At 24.4% G+C, this 20,889-nt stretch overlaps 2 protein-coding genes across 2 annotated transcripts; both read left to right on the plus strand.

The window, feature by feature from the left end:
* Positions 1–2,372: 2,372 nt before the first annotated feature.
* Positions 2,373–3,318, plus strand: KVR01_006306 (uncharacterized protein; the record flags this gene model as incomplete). Its single annotated transcript, XM_044789838.1, has 5 exons — positions 2,373–2,441; positions 2,503–2,662; positions 2,725–2,840; positions 2,955–3,036; positions 3,122–3,318. The coding sequence occupies 5 exons, from the start codon at positions 2,373–2,375 to the stop codon at positions 3,316–3,318; spliced, it is 624 nt and encodes a 207-aa protein (XP_044645109.1).
* A 2,148-nt stretch (positions 3,319–5,466) lies between these two features.
* KVR01_006019 (uncharacterized protein) lies at positions 5,467–6,037 on the plus strand (the record flags this gene model as incomplete). Its single annotated transcript, XM_044792781.1, has 2 exons — positions 5,467–5,974; positions 6,009–6,037. The coding sequence occupies 2 exons, from the start codon at positions 5,467–5,469 to the stop codon at positions 6,035–6,037; spliced, it is 537 nt and encodes a 178-aa protein (XP_044644822.1).
* Between the last annotated feature and the right edge of the window lie 14,852 nt (positions 6,038–20,889).

Here is a 20,889-nt window from a genome sequence, read left to right on the forward strand (position 1 = left end):
TGCGAAGGCATGATCAGCTTGCGTGTCCCTGTCCCCCCATTTAAAGAGATCTGACTAACTTAACTTAATTTTTTAACGACATCGCGGAGATAGGGATGTTTACTCGCTTATAATGTAGTTTCGGCCGGTGATTAGTTAGCAGGTTGCTGGCGAGGCTTTTAACCGCCGGACGATCGTATGATCAATGCCTTAATTAACGTTGAAGTTCCTTGAAATGGACAAACTATTTTGGTAGTAACAATAAATCACCGCTGTACCTAGGCGTTCCAATCCTCCATAGTCCTACTGTAATGACTATCCATACAATTAAATCTTTACAAGTCAAAAAACATCCTTGCAGTGCTCAGTCACCTCAGTTACTGTCAATATTCTTTCCCACTAAAACAGTCAAGATCTTGTGTTTCAACTCGTCTGGCACGTTTGTAAATGCCTTCCAACAATGCCTTATGTGGGCTTCAGCACCGTCTTCCGTCTCAACTAAAAGTCTTGCTTTGCCCAATGCGAATCCACGATATTGGAGTAACCACCGGTAGTAACAGTGCGTAACATGCTGTTCCCAAGTGGTGAACTTGGGACCCTGGTAGAACGGAATCTGCTCATACGGGATCTCGATCGTTCCTTGCTGGTCTTCATAAAAGGACCATGCCTTTGATGCCTCATCGAACTCGGCAATGATCTCTTCATCATAACATTCCTCTGGAACCCACGCATTGATGACACGATGGTAGCGACAGCCTCGTGCTACTGCACCATCCGGAGTGTCGCCGCATACGTCACAAGTTTTTAACGACATCATGTCGTTCACCAAAGACCAAAAGGCTCTACCCGTATCGAAAATACCCCAGACCGCGAACAAGAGAAGAACGCAAAACAGAAACTGCTTCCCAGCTTTCCGTTTGGGGGCTCGTGATCCTCGTGATGACGATGAACTCTTGGGTATGAACGGTGCACAAGGTGCATTGCATTCACGAAGGATTGCTTCTTCGTCTGTTTCGGAGGCGTTCATGATTGTGGGGTGGAATTGAAATCCCGTTCTCATGAATTCTACCGAATATCAGTCAGTATTTCATGTCTGAGACTCAACGTCTGGACTTCTTTTAGACATGCCTGTGTTTTCAATGCTCGCTTCAGCGTACTCAGTCCATCCCAAGATGAAAAGTTCAGGGTCGAGAACGGGCAAAGACCGAAGTCAAAAGCCCTGGCGGAGAAGTGCAATTGCCAAGATCCCCCGTGGTGCATCGATCGCCACGAAAATCGCGCGATAGCCAACGTTTGATGAAAAGATATTTTATCACAAGCTCGGGGCTCCACTACTGTAGGGCCCTGTTGTCCATGCAAGCGAGCGCCGGAAGCTTCACTTCCTCTAGGTAGTGTAGATACCAATCAAATTGCGCTATCGGATGTGCCGAGCTGGTGCGTCGTGCATTCATTCCCATTCATCGGATATTCACGTCACGCCATCAGTTACATATGTGCACGCGCACAAGGACACGCACGCCTCTGCAGGCATCCTGACCGGCATTACTACATTTTCCCCTCTAACAAAAAGTTTTGCCCAACAAAGTGGGGGCAAAACTTAAAGTAGATGTGTTGGCTAGGGTCCTGCATTGCCTTTTTACACTTGAAAAGATGCGCAAAAAATAACTTTGAGAGCCCCTGCTATTACAAACTTAATTAGCACTCGCGTTTTCTGTAGTCGTACAATTCGACATGACTGACCGCCACACAGGACATGGTATGTTTTGAAGTAAGACAAAGTAAGCCCCACCTCGCTTCTGCCATTCGAGCTTCCATGAAGTCCGACTGGCTGAATGGTTGGGCGGGCCTCCTCGTGATTTCCTCTATCAATCATCGATAGGCAGGCGTTTGTGATAGCAGGGTGGGTCAACAAAGAGCCAATGTCGACAGGGACAACTTAAGCACCGGAACTGGCGCATGCTATACCGGAGAAGTTAGCGCCTACGTTTGTCATCTATGGTGAGAATTCGACTGTCACGAAAAGTTCCTAATCCACTCGGAAATACACGGGTCTCAGATACGGAGCCACCAAAGCTGTAGACATCTCGGTGTTTGCGATTTTTAAATAGGAGTTTTGTTGCCAATTTCAAAATCTCCGTGCAGCAAGTATCAGGAAACTCAACATCACATGACAGAATCCAGGTTCTTTCCGCTTTTCACTAACATGTCTCATTATCTTGAAGCTGCTCAAGACGACGAATATGCGGAAGGCGTCGGCGGAGACCAGGAACACCTATTGGAAAAACCCCAGCTGAAGACGTCAACAAGGACCATAAAAATACTGGTCACTATATGTGCATCGCAACTCATCTTGACAATCTTGCTGGCTCTTCGCAGTTGGAGTCCGAGTTGGCATGGGTGTCACGGAGGAGATATGGGGAGTAGTCCAGGTATCTGGGGCACTGGTGCGGTCACGGAATACTGTAAGCAAATTAGCTATGCCGCTCTATGGTAGGGCCTGGACTGATTCTATCGAAAGGGCAGCTCCGTCAGAACATTCGTACGGTTCGAACGGTATTCGTCAACCCCCTCCGGCCAAATTACACGGCCAGCACGTGGGACATCGAGTACGCCGAAGGACAAAAGAGATATACCGGTCCCCCAAGCGACGATATTGAACGGTCCTGGGATGACCTGATGGCGGGTGAGCTTGGCAGCCTCGGTCTCCCATCCTACCTTTTTAGCTGACGCCGTTCCCTCCTGCAGCTATCAATTTCAACGTGTCCGGCGAGCTGGCGTCGCCTGTCGAGGGAGAAACTTTCCATTACCCGGATGGCCATTACCTGCTCGGGCTGGAAGTATTTCACGGCCTGCACTGCGTGGTATGTTACATTCAGTATCATGTAATAGGGAGATCTAGTGCCTGAGGTCATTCGCTACGCATGGCAGCTGCGACTAGTTACTTGGATGGGATCTCTGATCTGGACATTTTACAGAACATCATGCGCAGAACAGTAAGCTCTGGGGCACTCCACGCCAATAGCACAATGGATAATGAGCTGTGGGCGAAGCATGTCTGTGAGTACCGCTCATACCTGTTCCACCACGGTGACAGCTACGAAGGATGTACAATGATCTTAGACAGAAGATAACCGTTGAGCAGGGCATTGCTTGGATTATTTGCGCCAATATGTGCAATGCAACGCAGACTTGACGCCCATGTTCTTCGAATACATCGGGAGATCCTCCGTAAACCATGACCACAGCCGAAATCTGGCACTAAGGAAGGGGACCGTCCACACCTGTGCCGATTTTGAGGGCATACATGGTTGGGTTATGGATCAAATTCACCAAAGTTGATTTAAAGCGGACTTGGACCAGTACCTACGTAGCCTGAATAAGCTGAGAATGAAGATGACCGGAAATTCGCGCACCCAAAGAGGGGCGGAGCGCACCAGGAGCGCTTGGTCAGTATTGGGTGCGCGACGTCCACTTCAGGGTGCACGGATTTCCGTTCTCAAGATTAGCACTTTGCATCTTGGACTTCCAAGATACATTTGGGCGTACCTCTGCCCAACCAAGGCACTTGCGGCGCCCTCAAGACGAACCTTTAACCATACAAGCAATGTAGAGCTTCGTAGCTTGTCAAATCCTTTGCTTTATTTAATAATATAGACTGTATTACCAATAAACTGACCTCATGTCAACGACAGTACTCCTACGTGCCTACAATAAGAGCTCACAACTTGAGCGTGCCAGAACAACCCCAGGCTGTGGAACACGAGATGCAGACTGCTGTCAATATCCTAGGGGCCTCAGTAGTACAAAGTTCATCTGGCCAAGGCAATCCGCACCTCATATAAAGTTCAACAGACCTCTGTCCTGCAGGATCGCAGTCAAATCACCGGGAGACCCCCCCTCTTTTTTTGTCTAAACTATATCTTTTTGCATTTCGGCCTTTGACACCGCGGAAGTCATTGTGTACTCTACTGACTTTCAAAAAAGTATAAAATATCATGCGTAAGACGGGTGAGAAAGTTGATGCCTGCATCAAGAGAGTTTCCGAGCGCCTCACACCGTTCAAGAGAACTTTTCTCCGCAACCAACCCGATTGCACAGGCCGAATGCCGTCACTCCTCGTGGTAGCACGGCATCAGTGGAAACCTTCGTCAGTTTGAAAGAACCTGCATACCAACCGCCGCGTCACCGTGTGGTGCGGGTTATTCCACTGACGATCTATAATCAAGGTTTTTTCAAACTTTGTGGTACCCAGCGTTGATTTTGATCGGTAGTCATTCTCGGCAGATGAAAGCGACCCGAGATGACAAGAAAATATTCAAATAAAGCGGACACGGCCGGACCTTTACAGAAGTAGAGCCGGAACAGCCTTCCATTAAACATCATTTCGCAGCAAAACGGCAATCTTCTAGCAACGGCAGATTTCATACTCACATCGTATTCCACCATGTACAAGCCTATCGCCCTCCTCCTCTTGTTTTGCGGCGCCATTATGGCCGCGCAAGTGAGTCGAAATCAGGCATTTGATGCAAGTGTCCAGCACTGACCTGCGGGGCTACAGGATGACATGGGCAACAACCCGAAGCCCAGGCGCCAGATCGATATCCAGGACTATGAGCCCTTGGCCGAATACTGGCAGGATGAAACAGCTGGGGATAATTGATGGGCATTTGACAAGACAGGACATGAGGGAGGCCGGGCACTAGGATAGCGCATCTGCACATCATCTCGTATGGCCTTGTCATTCTTTTCCAAGGCCCACACCAGTAGCCTCTTCTAGCATAGGTCCAATGACTACCTGCCAATATGTCGTTTCCCTGTTATTGGTTCATCTATCCCCAACTATTTTAAGTTTTTGACGCCGTCGTTGGGTCCCAACAGCTGGCAGACTTCGACATATATCTTTAGCAACATCGGGCCTGCGGATAGCAAACTTGGACGCAAAAGTTAAATTCACGATGAAATCCGGGACCCCGATTTACCGCCGTCTAGTGAATTCAAAAGTGGGCCTCTTGATCTTAACTGTGACATCGGGGGTTGTCTTCTCCTCAGGCTAGCGACTAGGTTAGACTGAGCGAGATTTGTACGTCAAACACGGTTCCATCCTTTCCAAGAGAGCACTGCAAAAAAATAGGAATACTGATATCAGCTGAGACCAAATTTTATTTCACGGTGAAATCACCAGACCCGCACAGACCTTAGCTTAGTGTTGCATAAATAATACCTAGTCAAGGTAACTGCTATTCCTCATTCTTACTCTTCTCACTGGTCTGTAATAACGCATCGAGAACCAAAAGCCAACGAACAGACTCCGTATATCAACTGAAGGGAGTCTCGATGATTGTCTCTCTGCTTCGCATTATCCAAATCCTCCGTTTCACATCTGGATCGGCGGTTTTGGCAGTCTTAATTTGCGGCAGCAGTTTGTTGTACAGCCAGTTCAGGCCATGGGTCGGATGTGGTATTCAGAACCATCCGATTATCGATTTGATGGCCGATGCAGACAGAAAATTCGCCGAGCTGATTTCCAGGCAGGCGAATGTCTCTCAGGACGCAATCCATTTCTACCACTCGAAGCGTGGATGGCCAATCCCAGACGGGTTCAGGGAGTGGCTGCGGCTCGCTCAAGAATATGGCGCAATTCTGATAGAAGACTTTTGGGATCCCATCTATGAAGATCTCGCACCCTTCTGGAATATGGATCCCGTTAGAGTTCGGGGCTTGGCGCGGCAAATGACGTACGGAGAGCAATCAAATAACATTGATGGCTTTTGGGTCCGCGAGAATAAGCCTGGTACTGATTGCCAAGAAGACTTCTGTCTTTGGTTCCTAGAGCTACTAAGACAGCTTGTCGCCGACGGTGCTGTGCTTCCCGACGTCGACATTCCGGTGAACTTTCTCATAACGCCAAGAGTGATTCCGCCGTGGGAGGCCACGCAACCCAAATCCATGAGCACCATGACCTCAGTCCAACCTGAGATCCTCTGGCTAGGATCAGGTAGGTGGCACAGCTGACACTGAGATTCAAACAGGCGCAGAATATCTTTCAGCACCATTCTAACGTATACTACAGATACAGACTTCGGGCGCCTATTTAGCGAAGCATGCCCTCCTAGTACGCTGGCCCGCAGAGAAGACAGTCCAGGCTCGAGTAGGCAAACGAGTCACTGGTGCCATGATTCTCATGTATCTCTGGAACACACGGAGACACATATGTACCAAGGATTTATTCGTGACTTCGGGCTCTCGCAAAGCCCGTGTCACCAACCTGACTTACTCCATTTACATTCCAGTTTCTTCAGCCCTCAGTTGCCAAATCCTACAACCGCATTGGTGCCTTGCTTCTCAACGCAGAGGGTGGGGCGTCTCAGCAGAGAAATCCGTATTCCGGCGCAAGCATACTGGGAGGAGTCCCCGCTGTACCATTCCTTGGGCGGTGCGGAACAAGAGCCTGGTCCTGCTGACTGGACGACAAAGACATCCAAGCTTTTCTGGAGAGGCGGAAACACCGGAGGTCCGTTCGACAGCGAAGACTGGAAATGTTCTCACCGTCATCGGTTCGTTGCATTGACGAATGCAACGGAAATAGGACTCGTAAATAGATCAAGCAATTGCCATCTCCGGTGGGCAATGACTGCAGACGCATGCGATCTGGCCCGTGGGGGTCGGGGTGGTTTATATGATCTCGCGAACCAAAACTTCGACGTCGGCTTCTTCGCACTAGGCTGCAGCAAGGAACGCAACATCAATTGTTCATATCTTGACGAGAGGTTTAAGGCCATCCCTCCTGTATCACTGGCCCGAGCACAAAGAAACAAATATCTGATGGACATCGACGGCAATGGGCTTAGCGGTACGTCGACTTTTTAGTGTCCTCCGTCAAGGATCAATCTTGGATGAGATGCTAGCAGTCACACTCTTTAGGGCGATTCCGAAGTTTCATGATGTCGACTTCCGTTCCATTAAAAGCGACAGTCGTCCAGGAATGGCACGAGGGGCGTTTGATTCCCTGGAAGCATTTCATTCCTATAGACAACCGTTACCATGACTTGTGGGGCGTCCTCAACTATTTCATGCCTGGTCACATGTTAGAGCATGACAAGATACGGTGCCCACACCATGCGAATCGGGACGAAGAGGCGATGAAGATAGGCCTAGAGGGTGCTATTTGGGCCAGAAAGGTATTGAGGAAGGAGGACATGAAACTATATGTGTATAGATTGCTGCTGGAATACGGAAGGTTATACAATGGATTCAACAAGACCTTTTCTTCCTAAGCGAAGAGTGTGGAGATAAGTGAACACAAATATTCTTCTACGCGGTGGCCTCATGCCACTAATTGTGTTCTTCTTATACTGTTATCGACATCATGTCTTTTTCTTTAAACGCTGGGTCTTTGAGCGTTTACCACTATATGAAAGGACTGGATACACCTTTGCAGTACACGGATTAAAGACGAAACCACCTATACCTGGTGCAGAATACATAGAAACTTGCACAAATCGAGCGAGATCGGACACATTCTTACCCTCTGCGATAGGCCAGACACACTGGAGTGGGTTCGAACCCTATCAGTGCTACCCAACCACCACAATAGCGTACGTCGAACTGGAAATATCATACGCTTGGTACTGGGCTAGCTGTACCTCTGCACTATGTATTTCCTCCTTATTAGAGGTGGTTGCCCGAAGCGTGTTTCTTTGACTGGAAGCCGGCGTAAAAGAACCTCTTATGTTCTTAATTGGGAAAGCCCTGACGGCCAAAACACATCGTCAAACTCGTGCCACTCATTTATATATAATAGGGCCTAGAATAGGCGTTCCTATTCGTGGGAATACCTTGGAAGCTTGTGACAGGAGTGAAGGGCAGGGGCTGAGGGGTTAGCTATGGGTCCCCTCACCTTCTGCCCCAAGGCCCGAGGGCCAACCTTTCTTCCTTGTTTTCTTCCTCAGGCAGACGTATTTGTAAAATCCATATAATTTGGTGCAAACTTCGAGCCACAGTCCCGTCAAGTCCAAGTGACGTCTTAAAGGTCTGTTACCTGGAAGTGTTTGACAGACCTGGTGATGATCTGCGTTGGGCACCTAGGCTCTTGGCGGATGGAAAGCTCCGCAACGCGTTTAAAGGCCAGTCTTGCGCTGGGCTTTTCCAGGGACAATCCACAGTCTACCTTCCACAACTTTTAAATTAAGTCAGTATACTACATCACACATAGCCCCCCTCATACACTCTATATTTTTATATCCTCCTAATTAGTATTACTTTAATAAATACCTATATTATAAACTCTATAAAAATTATATAATTATAAAAATTATATAATTTAATTTCTCTCCTTCTTTTATATATAATAATATAGTTAAAATCTCTACTTTAAAAGTTTTTACTACCTTAAATAGCTACTTTAATAATAAATCTTAATAAAAGGTATATAATTAATATTATTTTAATAGATTTACTTTATAATAATAAATTATAAATATATTAATCTATAAAGATTATAATTTAAGTTTTTAAAAGTTATTATTAATATAAAAGGTTTTTAATTAATTAAACCTTTATATAAAGCTAATTAGTCTATCTCTTTATATATATCCTTCTTTAATACTTTATAATTTATATTATTAATTAAAATAATTTAAATTTTATAAGTTATATAATCCTTAATAAAAATGAATATATTACTTTATTTAGTAAAATCTATTTTTAAAGATATTTAAAACTATATAAATTAATTATTATTAAATTAATAATATTATAATTAAGTCTTTTATTAATTTTCATAATTATTTATATAACTTAAAACTTTTAAATATTCTTTAAATAAATTAATAATATAATAATAAAATTAATATTTAAAAGGTAATAAAAATAATAATTTAATAATTAATTTATTAAAAAAGTTTTAATTATTAAGAAAAAGCCTTTTAGAAATTATAATATATAATAATAGAGTATATTAATACTTTAAGTTAAACTTTTTACTCTTTATTATATTTAAGATAAAAATAGTCTAATAGTAATAATTTCTTAATAAAAACTTTATTAACTTTAAGGATTAATAATTTACTTATTTAAATATTGATTAGATTAATAATTAAATTAGTTTATAGTAGTTAAAAAGGTTTTATATTTAAGATTAAGTTATTAATTAAAAGAGTTAGTAAGTCTTTATACTTAATAATTACTATTTATATATAATTAAAAACTTTTTTAAACTTATTTTAATAATTAAATATAGTTTATTTTCCTTTTAATATATACTTTATATATATTATAACCCTTAATATTAATATTTTCTCTATCTTAAAGTAATAATATTACTAATAATTAAAGCTTTTATAATAATATATAATATAAAGAAATCCTTTAAGAATTTTTTAAAGTATATTATATAACTTATATAATAGTATTTATTTTATTAAAGGTTAAGAAAGTATAGTTTATAATAAGTATTTAACTTAAATAATAAGAAAAAGGTTTAATTTAAAGTTAATAGTTTTATTAATTATTATAGTTATTATTATATTAACTTAAAAGTACTTAATATATAATTTAAATAAGGAGATAATTAGTATAGATTTAAAAATACTTTATTTATTTTATTAATTATATAAAATTAAATTTAAATTATATAAGTTAAATAACTTTTTAGTTATTTATAGTTTAATTATTCTTTTATAAATTAGGTAAGTTACTTAATAAGTTAAATATATATATAACTATTATTAAAATTAAAAGAGATATATTTATAAATACTTCAAATTATTAAAAGTCTTATAAATAAACTTAAGTTATTTTTAATTTAAATAAAGTATTTATTAATATTATAATATTAAAAGATAAAGTAATAATAAAATAGGTATAATGAATATTTTATTAAAACTTAATAATAATAATATTAAAATTAAAAATAAAGATTTATTAAAAAGTATATTAAAGTATAAAGGTTAAAAATTAAAGAGTTTTAATTAAATAATAAATAACTTTATTAATTATTAAGAAATTTAAGTTTATAGTTATATAGTTAAAATTAGAGTGTTTAATTTAATTATATATATAAAGGGGTTATATATAATATAGTATATTAACTTAAAATAGTTATTATATTTTAAAATCCCCTTTTAAATATAAAGTTAAAAGATTTATAATTATAATTTTCTAACTAATTTTTATTTAATTATTTTATTATATTATAACTTAATTTAACTTTATTTAAACTTTTTAAACCTTTTAATATTTCTCCTTTTAAAATTAAATTTAAAAGAGCTTTTAAACTTAAATTTAAAATTCTTATAAATTTTAATTTTCTTTAAATTAAACTTATAATCTCTTAACTTCTTTAAAAATATATATTAATTATCTTAAATATTAATAAATTTTTTAAAGTAAAGATCTATTTTATATAATTATAAACTTAATTATTAATAATTATTTCTTTTTTATTTATTAGCTATTAAAATTATAAACTTAAATATTATATATAATAATAAAGTATAATTACTTTATCTAAAGATTAACTTTTAATTTAATAATATAATAAGTTAAGTAACTACTTTTAAATAATTTTACTTATAAAGTTAATAAATATATATATTTATTTAAATAGAGTTAAAACCTTTAAAAGAATAATAACTTTTATCTTTATTTATTTTAATTAATTTATATTTATTTAAGTTATAAAATAATTTTATATATAATATTTAATAATATTAAAACTAACTTATAATTTATAATAATTTTAACCTTTAATAAATTAATAATATTAATTTAAATAAACTAAATATAACTTAATACATTAATATAAAAGATATTTTTAATAATAAATAATATTATAAATATAGTAAATTATAAAGTTACTATAAAAATCTTATATAATAATTTAATTAAATTAGTCTTTTAAAGATATATTATATTTTATTTTTAAAACTTTAACTATTTATTTCTAATTTAATAGTAAAATTAAAAATATAAATAATTTATATATTAAAATATTTATTAAAAATAATAAATATTAAATATATAAAGTTATATAATATTTAATTTATATTATAATTAAAAATAATAATAATATAATTAAAGTAATTTAAATATATATTCTTTTATTATATTTTAATTATAATAATTTTATTTATAGTAAAGTAAAAAAGTAAAATTAATATTTCTTTTATAATTACTTTATATTTTAATTATAAAATATTAATATAAAGTTAAAATTAAAATAAAAGTAAATATTTAATATTTTAATCTTTAAATTTATATTTATTTTATAATAATTCTATTATAATATTAATAATAATAATTCTTTAATATTTAATATACTTATATAAATAATAACTTTTACTTTAAAACTTAACTTTTTTATATAATATTTCTTTTAAAAACTTATAATATATTTATAAAAGGTTTATATATAAATAATAAAAATAGTTTATAAATAAAAATAATTTAATAAAAATAATAACTTTAAATATTTAATTAAATATTTATAAATATTAATATAATTAATTAATTAAATAATATAACTATTTAATTATAAGTATAAAGTTAATAAAAATAAAATAATAATAATAAAAGTTTCTTATTATTAATTTAAAAGAATTTAAGAATATATACTATTATTAATATAAAAGTAAATATATTTTAATAATATAATTGCTTTAAGATTTTAAACTTATTAATATTTACTTTTTAAATATAATAAATTAATTATAAAATATATATTAATTAATTAAATTTAAACTATTATTATATTAAAATAATTATTAGAAACCTTATAATAATTAAAGTTATATAATATTTAATTTATATTATAATTAAAATAAAATAAAAGAATATTAATAGATTTATAAAGAGTTAATTTTAAAAAATATTTTTAAAATTAAACTATTAGTTTAAATAGTTAATAAGTGTTAGTATATAGCCTTATTGGCTATATATTAGGTACCTAGAGTGCTCCTTTTTAAAGCACTTTTAGTTTTTAAGAATCTAACTATTACTACTACTTATTCACTCACATTAATACTATAAAACTTTATATAAAGTAAAGCCCTTCTAATAATAAGTAAATTTAATATTATTAAATTATTTTACTTTTTATTATAAATAGTTTATATTATAATTATATAAAAGTAATTAATATTTAAAATGAAATAAATAATTAAAAAAGTTTATATTAATTATATTATAAATATATAACTAATTATAAAATATAATTAATATTTATATTATAATATTAATTAATTATAATATATAAAATAAATAATTTAATAAGTAATTATTAGTTTTAAATAATATATTTATTAATATATAGCTTTATTAGCTATATATTAAGTACTTAAAGTACTTTTAAAGTACTTTTAGTTTTTAAAATTTAACTTTTATAATTACTTATTTATTTATATTAATACTATAAAACTTTATATAAAGTAAAACTTTTAATATTAATTAATAATTAATAATAATTATAAATTAATAAAAGAAGATATTAATTATTTATTATAAAGACTTAATATATTAAGTTTACTTTTATTAATTATATATTACATATTAATTTTAAAGTATATTAATTAAATACTTTTAAAAGATATTTCTATTAAAATAGAAATTTTAAGTATTTAATAAGATTAATTTATTTAATTAATTTATATAATTAACTATTTAAAAATAATTAAAACCTTTAAACAATTAATAAAATTAGTTTATTAATTTTAAAGTATTATAATATATATATATAAAAAAGTAATTTATTTATTTAAATATTATTTTTCTTATTTAAAAATTTTAGTTTTAATAAATATATATTTTCCTTTCTACCTTCCTTTTAATATTCTATCCTTTATTACTCTTACTTTTATATTTTAATATTTCTATAAAATATAAAGTATATTTAAAATAATAAATTCCTTAAATATTAAAATTTAATTATAAAATAAATTTAATTAAATTATTAAAGTAATTAAAATTTAACTTTTAATTTTATTATAATTTAAATAATTAATTAATATTAATATAATTATTAATAATCTTAATTTTAATACTAATTAATTAAATACTTTTATAATATATTACTTATATTAATATATTATAATAAAATATTTTAATTATAATTTATTTTAAAGTTTATTAATAACTTAAGAATTATAATATAAAGATATTTAAAAGATTAATAGAATTATTTTATAAAATAAAGTATATATTTAAATATAATAGAATATATATTAAAAGTTAATTTTAAATATATTATAATTATTAATAGAAATTATAATTTAAAAGATTTTTAAAATAATTAAATAAATAAAAATAAATATTATATAATTAAACCTATTTTATAATATATAAAATAAATAATATTACTTAAAACTATAATTTAAAAATACTTTTAAAAGTAACTCTATATAAAAATTATTAGAAGATAATTATTATTTTAAGTTTAGAAATATAAAATAATAATAATATATAATATTAATAAAATTTAAACTATTAATTTAAATATATATAATATTAAAAGATTTTATTATTATAATTACTTTTAAAGTAAATAATATTAAAATTATACTTTAAAATAAATTAATAAAAGTAAATAACTATAATATACTCCTTTTAATAAATTTTAAAATAATATTATTTTATTAAATAAGTTAATAAAGTTTATTAAACTATATAATAAAAATTAATATTATATAGATAAATATATAATATATTTAATATTAAAATTTATTTAATATTTTATATATATAAGGTTTATAAAATTAACCTTTTAAGATTTAAAATAGTTTTTAAAAGATTATATTTAAATTAATATTTAATTATTAAATTTAATATATTATAAAAGTAATATATTTAGAAATATTTATTTAAAGATTTAATTTTATTTTAATATTAAAGTAAATTATTAATAATATTATAATAATTAAATTAATAATATACTTAATATTATTAAATTAAATAATAATAATATTAATAAAATATTTAAAAGTTATTTTAAATTTTATTTAATATTTTAATAAAGGTTTAAAAGTATTTAAACTATTATAAAATATAAATAAATAATTATAGGTTATCTTTATTAAAGTATATTATAAATTATAAAAGTTTAATAATACTATTAATATTTAAATTAAATATAAAAGAGTTAATATAATAAATTATAATTTCCTTTAATAGAACTTTAATTAAATAATTAGAATAAAGCTTTATATATATTATAATACCTTTAAAAATAATATATATAAATTATTAATATTATAGATTATTTTACCTATTTTATAAAGTTAATTATTATTTTAAAATAAAAAATTTAAAAATAGTTTTAAAATTATTTTAAAAGGGAATTATAAAGGTTATATTATAAAAGAGATTTTTAATATATAATAAGAATATAATAAATTAAAAATATATATTATATATAGAAAGTAAAAATATTAATTAATTAATTATTTAATTTAAAGAAAAACTATAAAATAATAATTTTTAACTTTTAATAAAAAATAAAATAATAAATAAAATTAAAGTAATTAAAAGAAATACTTTAAAGTATAAATTATTAATATAAAAATATAAATTAAAAATAAAAATGTTAAAAATAATAGTAATTATTAAAATTAATAAAATAATAATAATAAATAATACTTTATTTACTATTTAAAGGATTAAATATTTATTTATTACTTTATTAATAAAATTAATATTTTAAAACTTATATAAAATTTAAAAATAAATATAATTATTTAAAACTATTTTATTATAATATTTTAAAATATTATTTTAAATATAAATATAATAAAAGTTTTAATTATTAAAAATAATAATTTAAAATATTATAATAAAAGATTTAAATATTTAATTTAATATTTTTATAAAAGATAGAATATAAATTACTTTTAGAAAAATATATAATATTAATTAAATTTATAATAATTAAAATAATAATTAATATAATTTTATTTTATATTATAAACTCTAATATATTATTTTATTATCTTTTAAAAATTTAAATTAATTAAATATTAAAGTTTATAATATAATAAATATAATAGTTTATATTAAAAATAAATTTTTAATACTTTTAATTATAAAGTTTAAATATTTATAATTTTTTAAAATATAACTTAAAGTATACTATATTTTATATAATAAAAATAAAGTTTTAATATTTATATAAATAGTTTAATTATTTATTAATAGATTAATTATATAAACTTTTATATAAATAAATTATAAAATATAAATTAAAAATAATAAAATTTATTATAATATTTCATTATTAATATTAAATATATTTAATAAGCTTTTAATAATTTTAATTTATAATTTAAAATAATTATAATTTTAATTATATTATTATTATTAATATTATATATTTATTAAATAAAAGTTAATTTTATATATTATTAATAAAAATAAACTTTTAAAATATATTTTTTTAAAATATATTTATAAAATTAATTTAAAAATACTTTAATAAATTTAAATAAATATCTATTTAAAACTATTTAATTATATTATTTATAATATAAAACTTAATTTAACTTTATTAAATTTATAATAAAGTTAAAATTATAAAAATAAAATATAAGTAAATATTAATAAAAATATATTAATTAATTAATAAAGTAAAGGAATATTATAAACTATTAAAATATATATTTAAAATTTTATAAGTAAAATTAAATATATTTATATTAAAAGTAGTTTTATAAATAATTATTAAAATAATAAATAATATTATAAATTTAAATAAATTAATATTAATACTTTTATTTTTAATATATATTTTAAAATAATTAATTTTATTCTTAATAGTAATAATACTTTAAAAGTTAAAATAATTTAAAAGTTATAAAAATATTTTATAATAATTAAATATATAAAGATATAAAATATATTTTAAAATTATTATATTAATTAAAAATTATATAAATACTTTAATTTTTACTTTAAAGTAATATTTTATATAAAAGAAAAGTATAATTAAATTAAACCTTTTAAAATAGTTTTATAAAAAGTTATAATATAACTATTTAAATAAAAATATATTTAAAATATTTAAATTAATAAATATTAAATTATATTATTAAAAATATAAAAAGAATAATATATAAAAATAATAAATAAAAGAATTAATATAAAGAAGAAAGTAATTAAGGAAATTAAATAATAAATATAAATTTAAATATTTAAAATTAAGGTAATAAAGTACTATTTATATAATAAGAAAGAGGGAAATCTTAAAAATTAAAAATAAATTAAATTATTATATTATATAAAAGAAAATTAATAATTATAAGCTTATTTTAAAATTAAAATATAAAGGTATTATTATAATATTAGGTATTTTATTTAATATATTTATAATAATAGAGTTATAAAATTAATTAGTAAAAAATAATTAATTTTAAATAATATAATAAAACTTTTTATTAAAATATATAAATTTTAAAGTATATTTTATATATAAAGTTAAAGGTATATTTATAAAGCTATTTAAAAGATAAAATAATTATATAAAAATATAATAATAAAATAAAATATATATTTTAATTTAATTATTAATAATTTAATATATAAGTATAAAGTTAATTTTAACCTTAATATTAAAAGGTATATTTTAAAATAATAGTTTTTAATTTTATATAATATTATATAAATATATATATAATTAGAAATTAAATTTTAAAAGAGATTTTTATTTAGTTATTATTAGAAATAATTTATAAATATTTATATAAAATAATTATTTAAATTTTAAAGTTATTTTATAAAATTATAAAATTAAATATATATTAATTTATAATTTATTAACTTTATTTATATAAAAGTTATATATAATTATATTTTTATATAACCTTTATTTATTTATTATTATAAATAATATAATTAGTTTTAATTATATTAAAATATAAATAAATACTATTTTTATATTTTATAATTTAATATTTTTAAAAAATAATAACTAATTATATATTATAAAGTTAAAATTAAAAACTTATATTCTTTATTTATAAAAATAATTTAAATTTTAATAATTATAAAATTATATAATTTAATAATATAATTAACTTTATTTAAAAGATAAAATATATTATTTAAACTTATATAATATAGAAATTAAAATTAAAAATAAATATAAATTATAATATATTAAAGTAGTATAAATTATAATAATATTTTAATTAAAACTTTATTTATATTATTTATAATAATATAATTATAATAAAATTTTATAAAAATAATTATAAATAATTTAATATTTATTTATAATAATAAATTAATAATATTAATTAAAACTAAAATATATTTTATTTAATATAAATATATTAAAATTATATATATTTATAAATAAGTTACTTATTAATATTATTAATTTAAACTTATAAATTAATTTTATTATTATATTTAAAAATAAAAAGTTAAATAATAATAACTTTAAATTATAAACTAATTTAATTTATTAAAGTTTAATAAAGTATAAAAGTTATTTATAATATTTTAATATTAAAAATATATAAAAAGTAATTAGATTTAATATTAAAATTATATTAAAAACTACTTTTAATTTTATTATTTTAAGACTATTATTATTAAAAATCCTTTTATTATTTATATAAACTCTTTATTATTATATAAATATTTAATTAAATTTAAAACTATAGTTAAAAATATTTAATAATTAATATTATAATATTATATTAATTTTATAAATAATAAAAATAAGTAAAATTAAATAGATTTATAAAGATAATAATTTAATTAATATAATAATAAAAATTAAATTAAATAATACCTTTATAAAACTTATAAATAAAAATAAACTTATAATTTATATTAAAGGAAAGTAATTTACTTAAAGTTAAAATAGTATATTCCTTTTTTATAAAGTTTTTTATTATATTTTAAAAGTATAATATATTATATTTATTATAAAGTTATTTTAAAATAGTAAATTATTATAATTATTTTTAAAAGTATATTTTAAAATAAAAGTTATTAACCTTACTTTTTAAAAGATTATTTTAAAATAATAAATTATTATAATTACTTTTAAAATAGTATTTTAATTAAAGTATTATTTAATTTTATTAAAAATACTTAAATTTAAATTTTAAATAAACCTTTAAATAATAAGCTTTAAAATTAGTTTCTTAACTAATTTACTTTTTAAAATATATTAAAAGTAGAGATTAAATTATAAAATTATCCTTAAAATCCTTAAAATTACTTTCCTTAAAGTTAATTTTAATAACTTTTATTAATTTTAATATCTAAATTAATATCCTAAAAGTTAATATTAAAACTATCTTTCTTAAAACTATTTTTTTAAAATTATTATTTTAATTATAACCTTTAAATATTTACTATTTAATTAAAATATTTAAAAATAATATTTTATTAATATACTTTTAATAAACTTTATAAAAAGTTAAAATAATTATAAACTTAAAATTATTATTTTAATAAGTATATATAAAAGGTAATTATATATATTATTAATATAAAATTTATAATTAATCTTTTATATTAAAATAGTTTAATTTAAAATATAAATATTAAAAATATTATATTATTTATAATCCTTTTAAAAGTATATAAATAATAAATAATTAAAATTAAAATATTAAAGATTTTTATATAAATATTATTATCTTAATTATAACAAATATAATAATTATTTTTATTTAAATTATTATTAAAATAATCTTTAATAAATTTATTAAAAATAATACTATTAATATAATCTAAATAAAAATATTATATTTAATAATTATATTATAAACTTTATTTCTCTTTTAATAATATACTTCTCTTTAATATTCTTAACCTAAAGAGTTTTAAAATTACTTTATACTTTATAATTAAATAAATAGAAATAATAATAAAATCCTTTAAAAATAATATTAAAATAATAAATATTAAAAGAAAATATTAAAATAAAGTTTTAAAACTTACCTTTTATAACCTTTTAGTTTTTTATTAAATTTATAAATATACTTTTTAAATATAATTATAATTTAATTTAATACTTTAAAATAAATTAAAAATATATATAGTTTAAACTTTAATTTTAAAAGATATTTTTAAAGGTACTTTAAAAAGGGTTTTAAAAGATTATTAAAAGGAAGATTTAAATTTACTTATTAAAAGTAACTAAATATAAAAATTTTAAAATTATTAATATTAAATAAAAGATATAATATTTATTTATATTAATAAAAATAATAACTATACTTTTAAAATTAAATTTTAAAAGTAATAATATTTTAAATTATTTATTTAATTAAATAATTAAAAATAATATTTTATTTTAAGGATTATTTATTTAATTAAGTAAATAAAAGTAATAAATCTTTTAAATTACTTACTCTTTTAAAAATAAAAATATTAATATTAATATATAACTTTATTAACTATATATTAAATATTTAAAGTACTCTTTTTTAAAATACTTTTAGTTTTTAAGAATCTAACCTTTATAATTACTTATCTACCTATATTAATACTATAAAACTTTATATAAAGTAAAGCCCTTTTAATAATATTTTTAATTTATAAATAGTTATATTAAAGCTATTAAAACTAATTATACTTCTTTTAAATATATAATAATTACTTCTTAACTATTTATTTTCTAAAATAGTTACTTCACTTTTAAAAACTACTTAATTAGTCACTAACTAGTTATTACTTTCCTATTAAAACTAGTTATACTAAAGCCGGGGGCGAGAACATCGTACCTAGGGCTAGGAGCCCTTCACCCCCGACCTTATAGTTAACGGTTAACTTACCACGGGTAAGTAAGAGGATAGAAGAGTCACTTCTAGGTACTAATTAAATAAGAATAAGGAGGGATAAATTTCTTTAAAAGTTCTTTAAGGGAGAGGTACCTATTTATATAGTTTATATCTAAGGCTATTACTAATAGCTATTAAAATAATATTATAAATATTAATTAGTATTTTTATTATTAATTAATATAATTTTATAATTAATTTTAATTAATCTTTTTAATTAAATAACTAATTAATTAACTTTTATTTATAATTAATTTTAATATAAACTTATAAGTATTATATATTAATATTAATTATATTTTAAATATTATTATTATTTTAAATACTAATATATTAATATAAAATAATTATTTATATTATTTTATTTTTAACTTTTAAAAGTTATATTAATTTTAAATATAACTTTAATATTATATAAATTAAATTAAAATAAAATATAAAGTATTAAAATTATATTAATTAAATTAATATTATAAATTAAAAATAATATAAAATATTTAATTTATAATTATAACTTTATTCTTTTAATTAAATATTTTAATATATATAACTATTTAATTATTATTTAATAGTTAAAGAAAGTATATTAATTAAATATTAATTAAAGTATAAAATTATAATATAATATAACTAATAAACTAATTATAAATAATATATATAAACTAGCTTAATTCTTTATTTCCATATTTTAATTTAATAATTTTAAATTTTAAATTATAAGTATATTAATTTAAAGTTTAATTATATAGTCTTAAAATTCGAGCTATAAGTATATCTTAATATAAAGTATCTTTTTATATTAAATAAGTTTAAATAAGCTAAGCCTTACTTAAGAAAGCTTATCTTAGGTTTACACCCTCATACTATAATTATAGTAAAACTCTAACCTTACAACTATTCTAGACTGAAGGGCAGATTAGCTTAACGGACGAATATTCAGGTATTTTATAGCAAAAGGACGATCTGGCTTTCTAATTCCCGAGGCCCGCGAGGAGCACTCAAGATTGTTTCTGCGAACATTAAGAACTACGATTGACTTCTGTCTGCATGTACGGTATCTGTTCGGATCAATTGTTACTAGTTAACACTGAGTTACACTGTATGGGGGCGCTGCTAATGGGTT

Source organism: Diaporthe batatas (assembly GCF_019321695.1).
Source record: "Diaporthe batatas strain CRI 302-4 chromosome Unknown Contig00006, whole genome shotgun sequence".
Lineage (NCBI taxonomy): Eukaryota > Fungi > Ascomycota > Sordariomycetes > Diaporthales > Diaporthaceae > Diaporthe > Diaporthe batatas.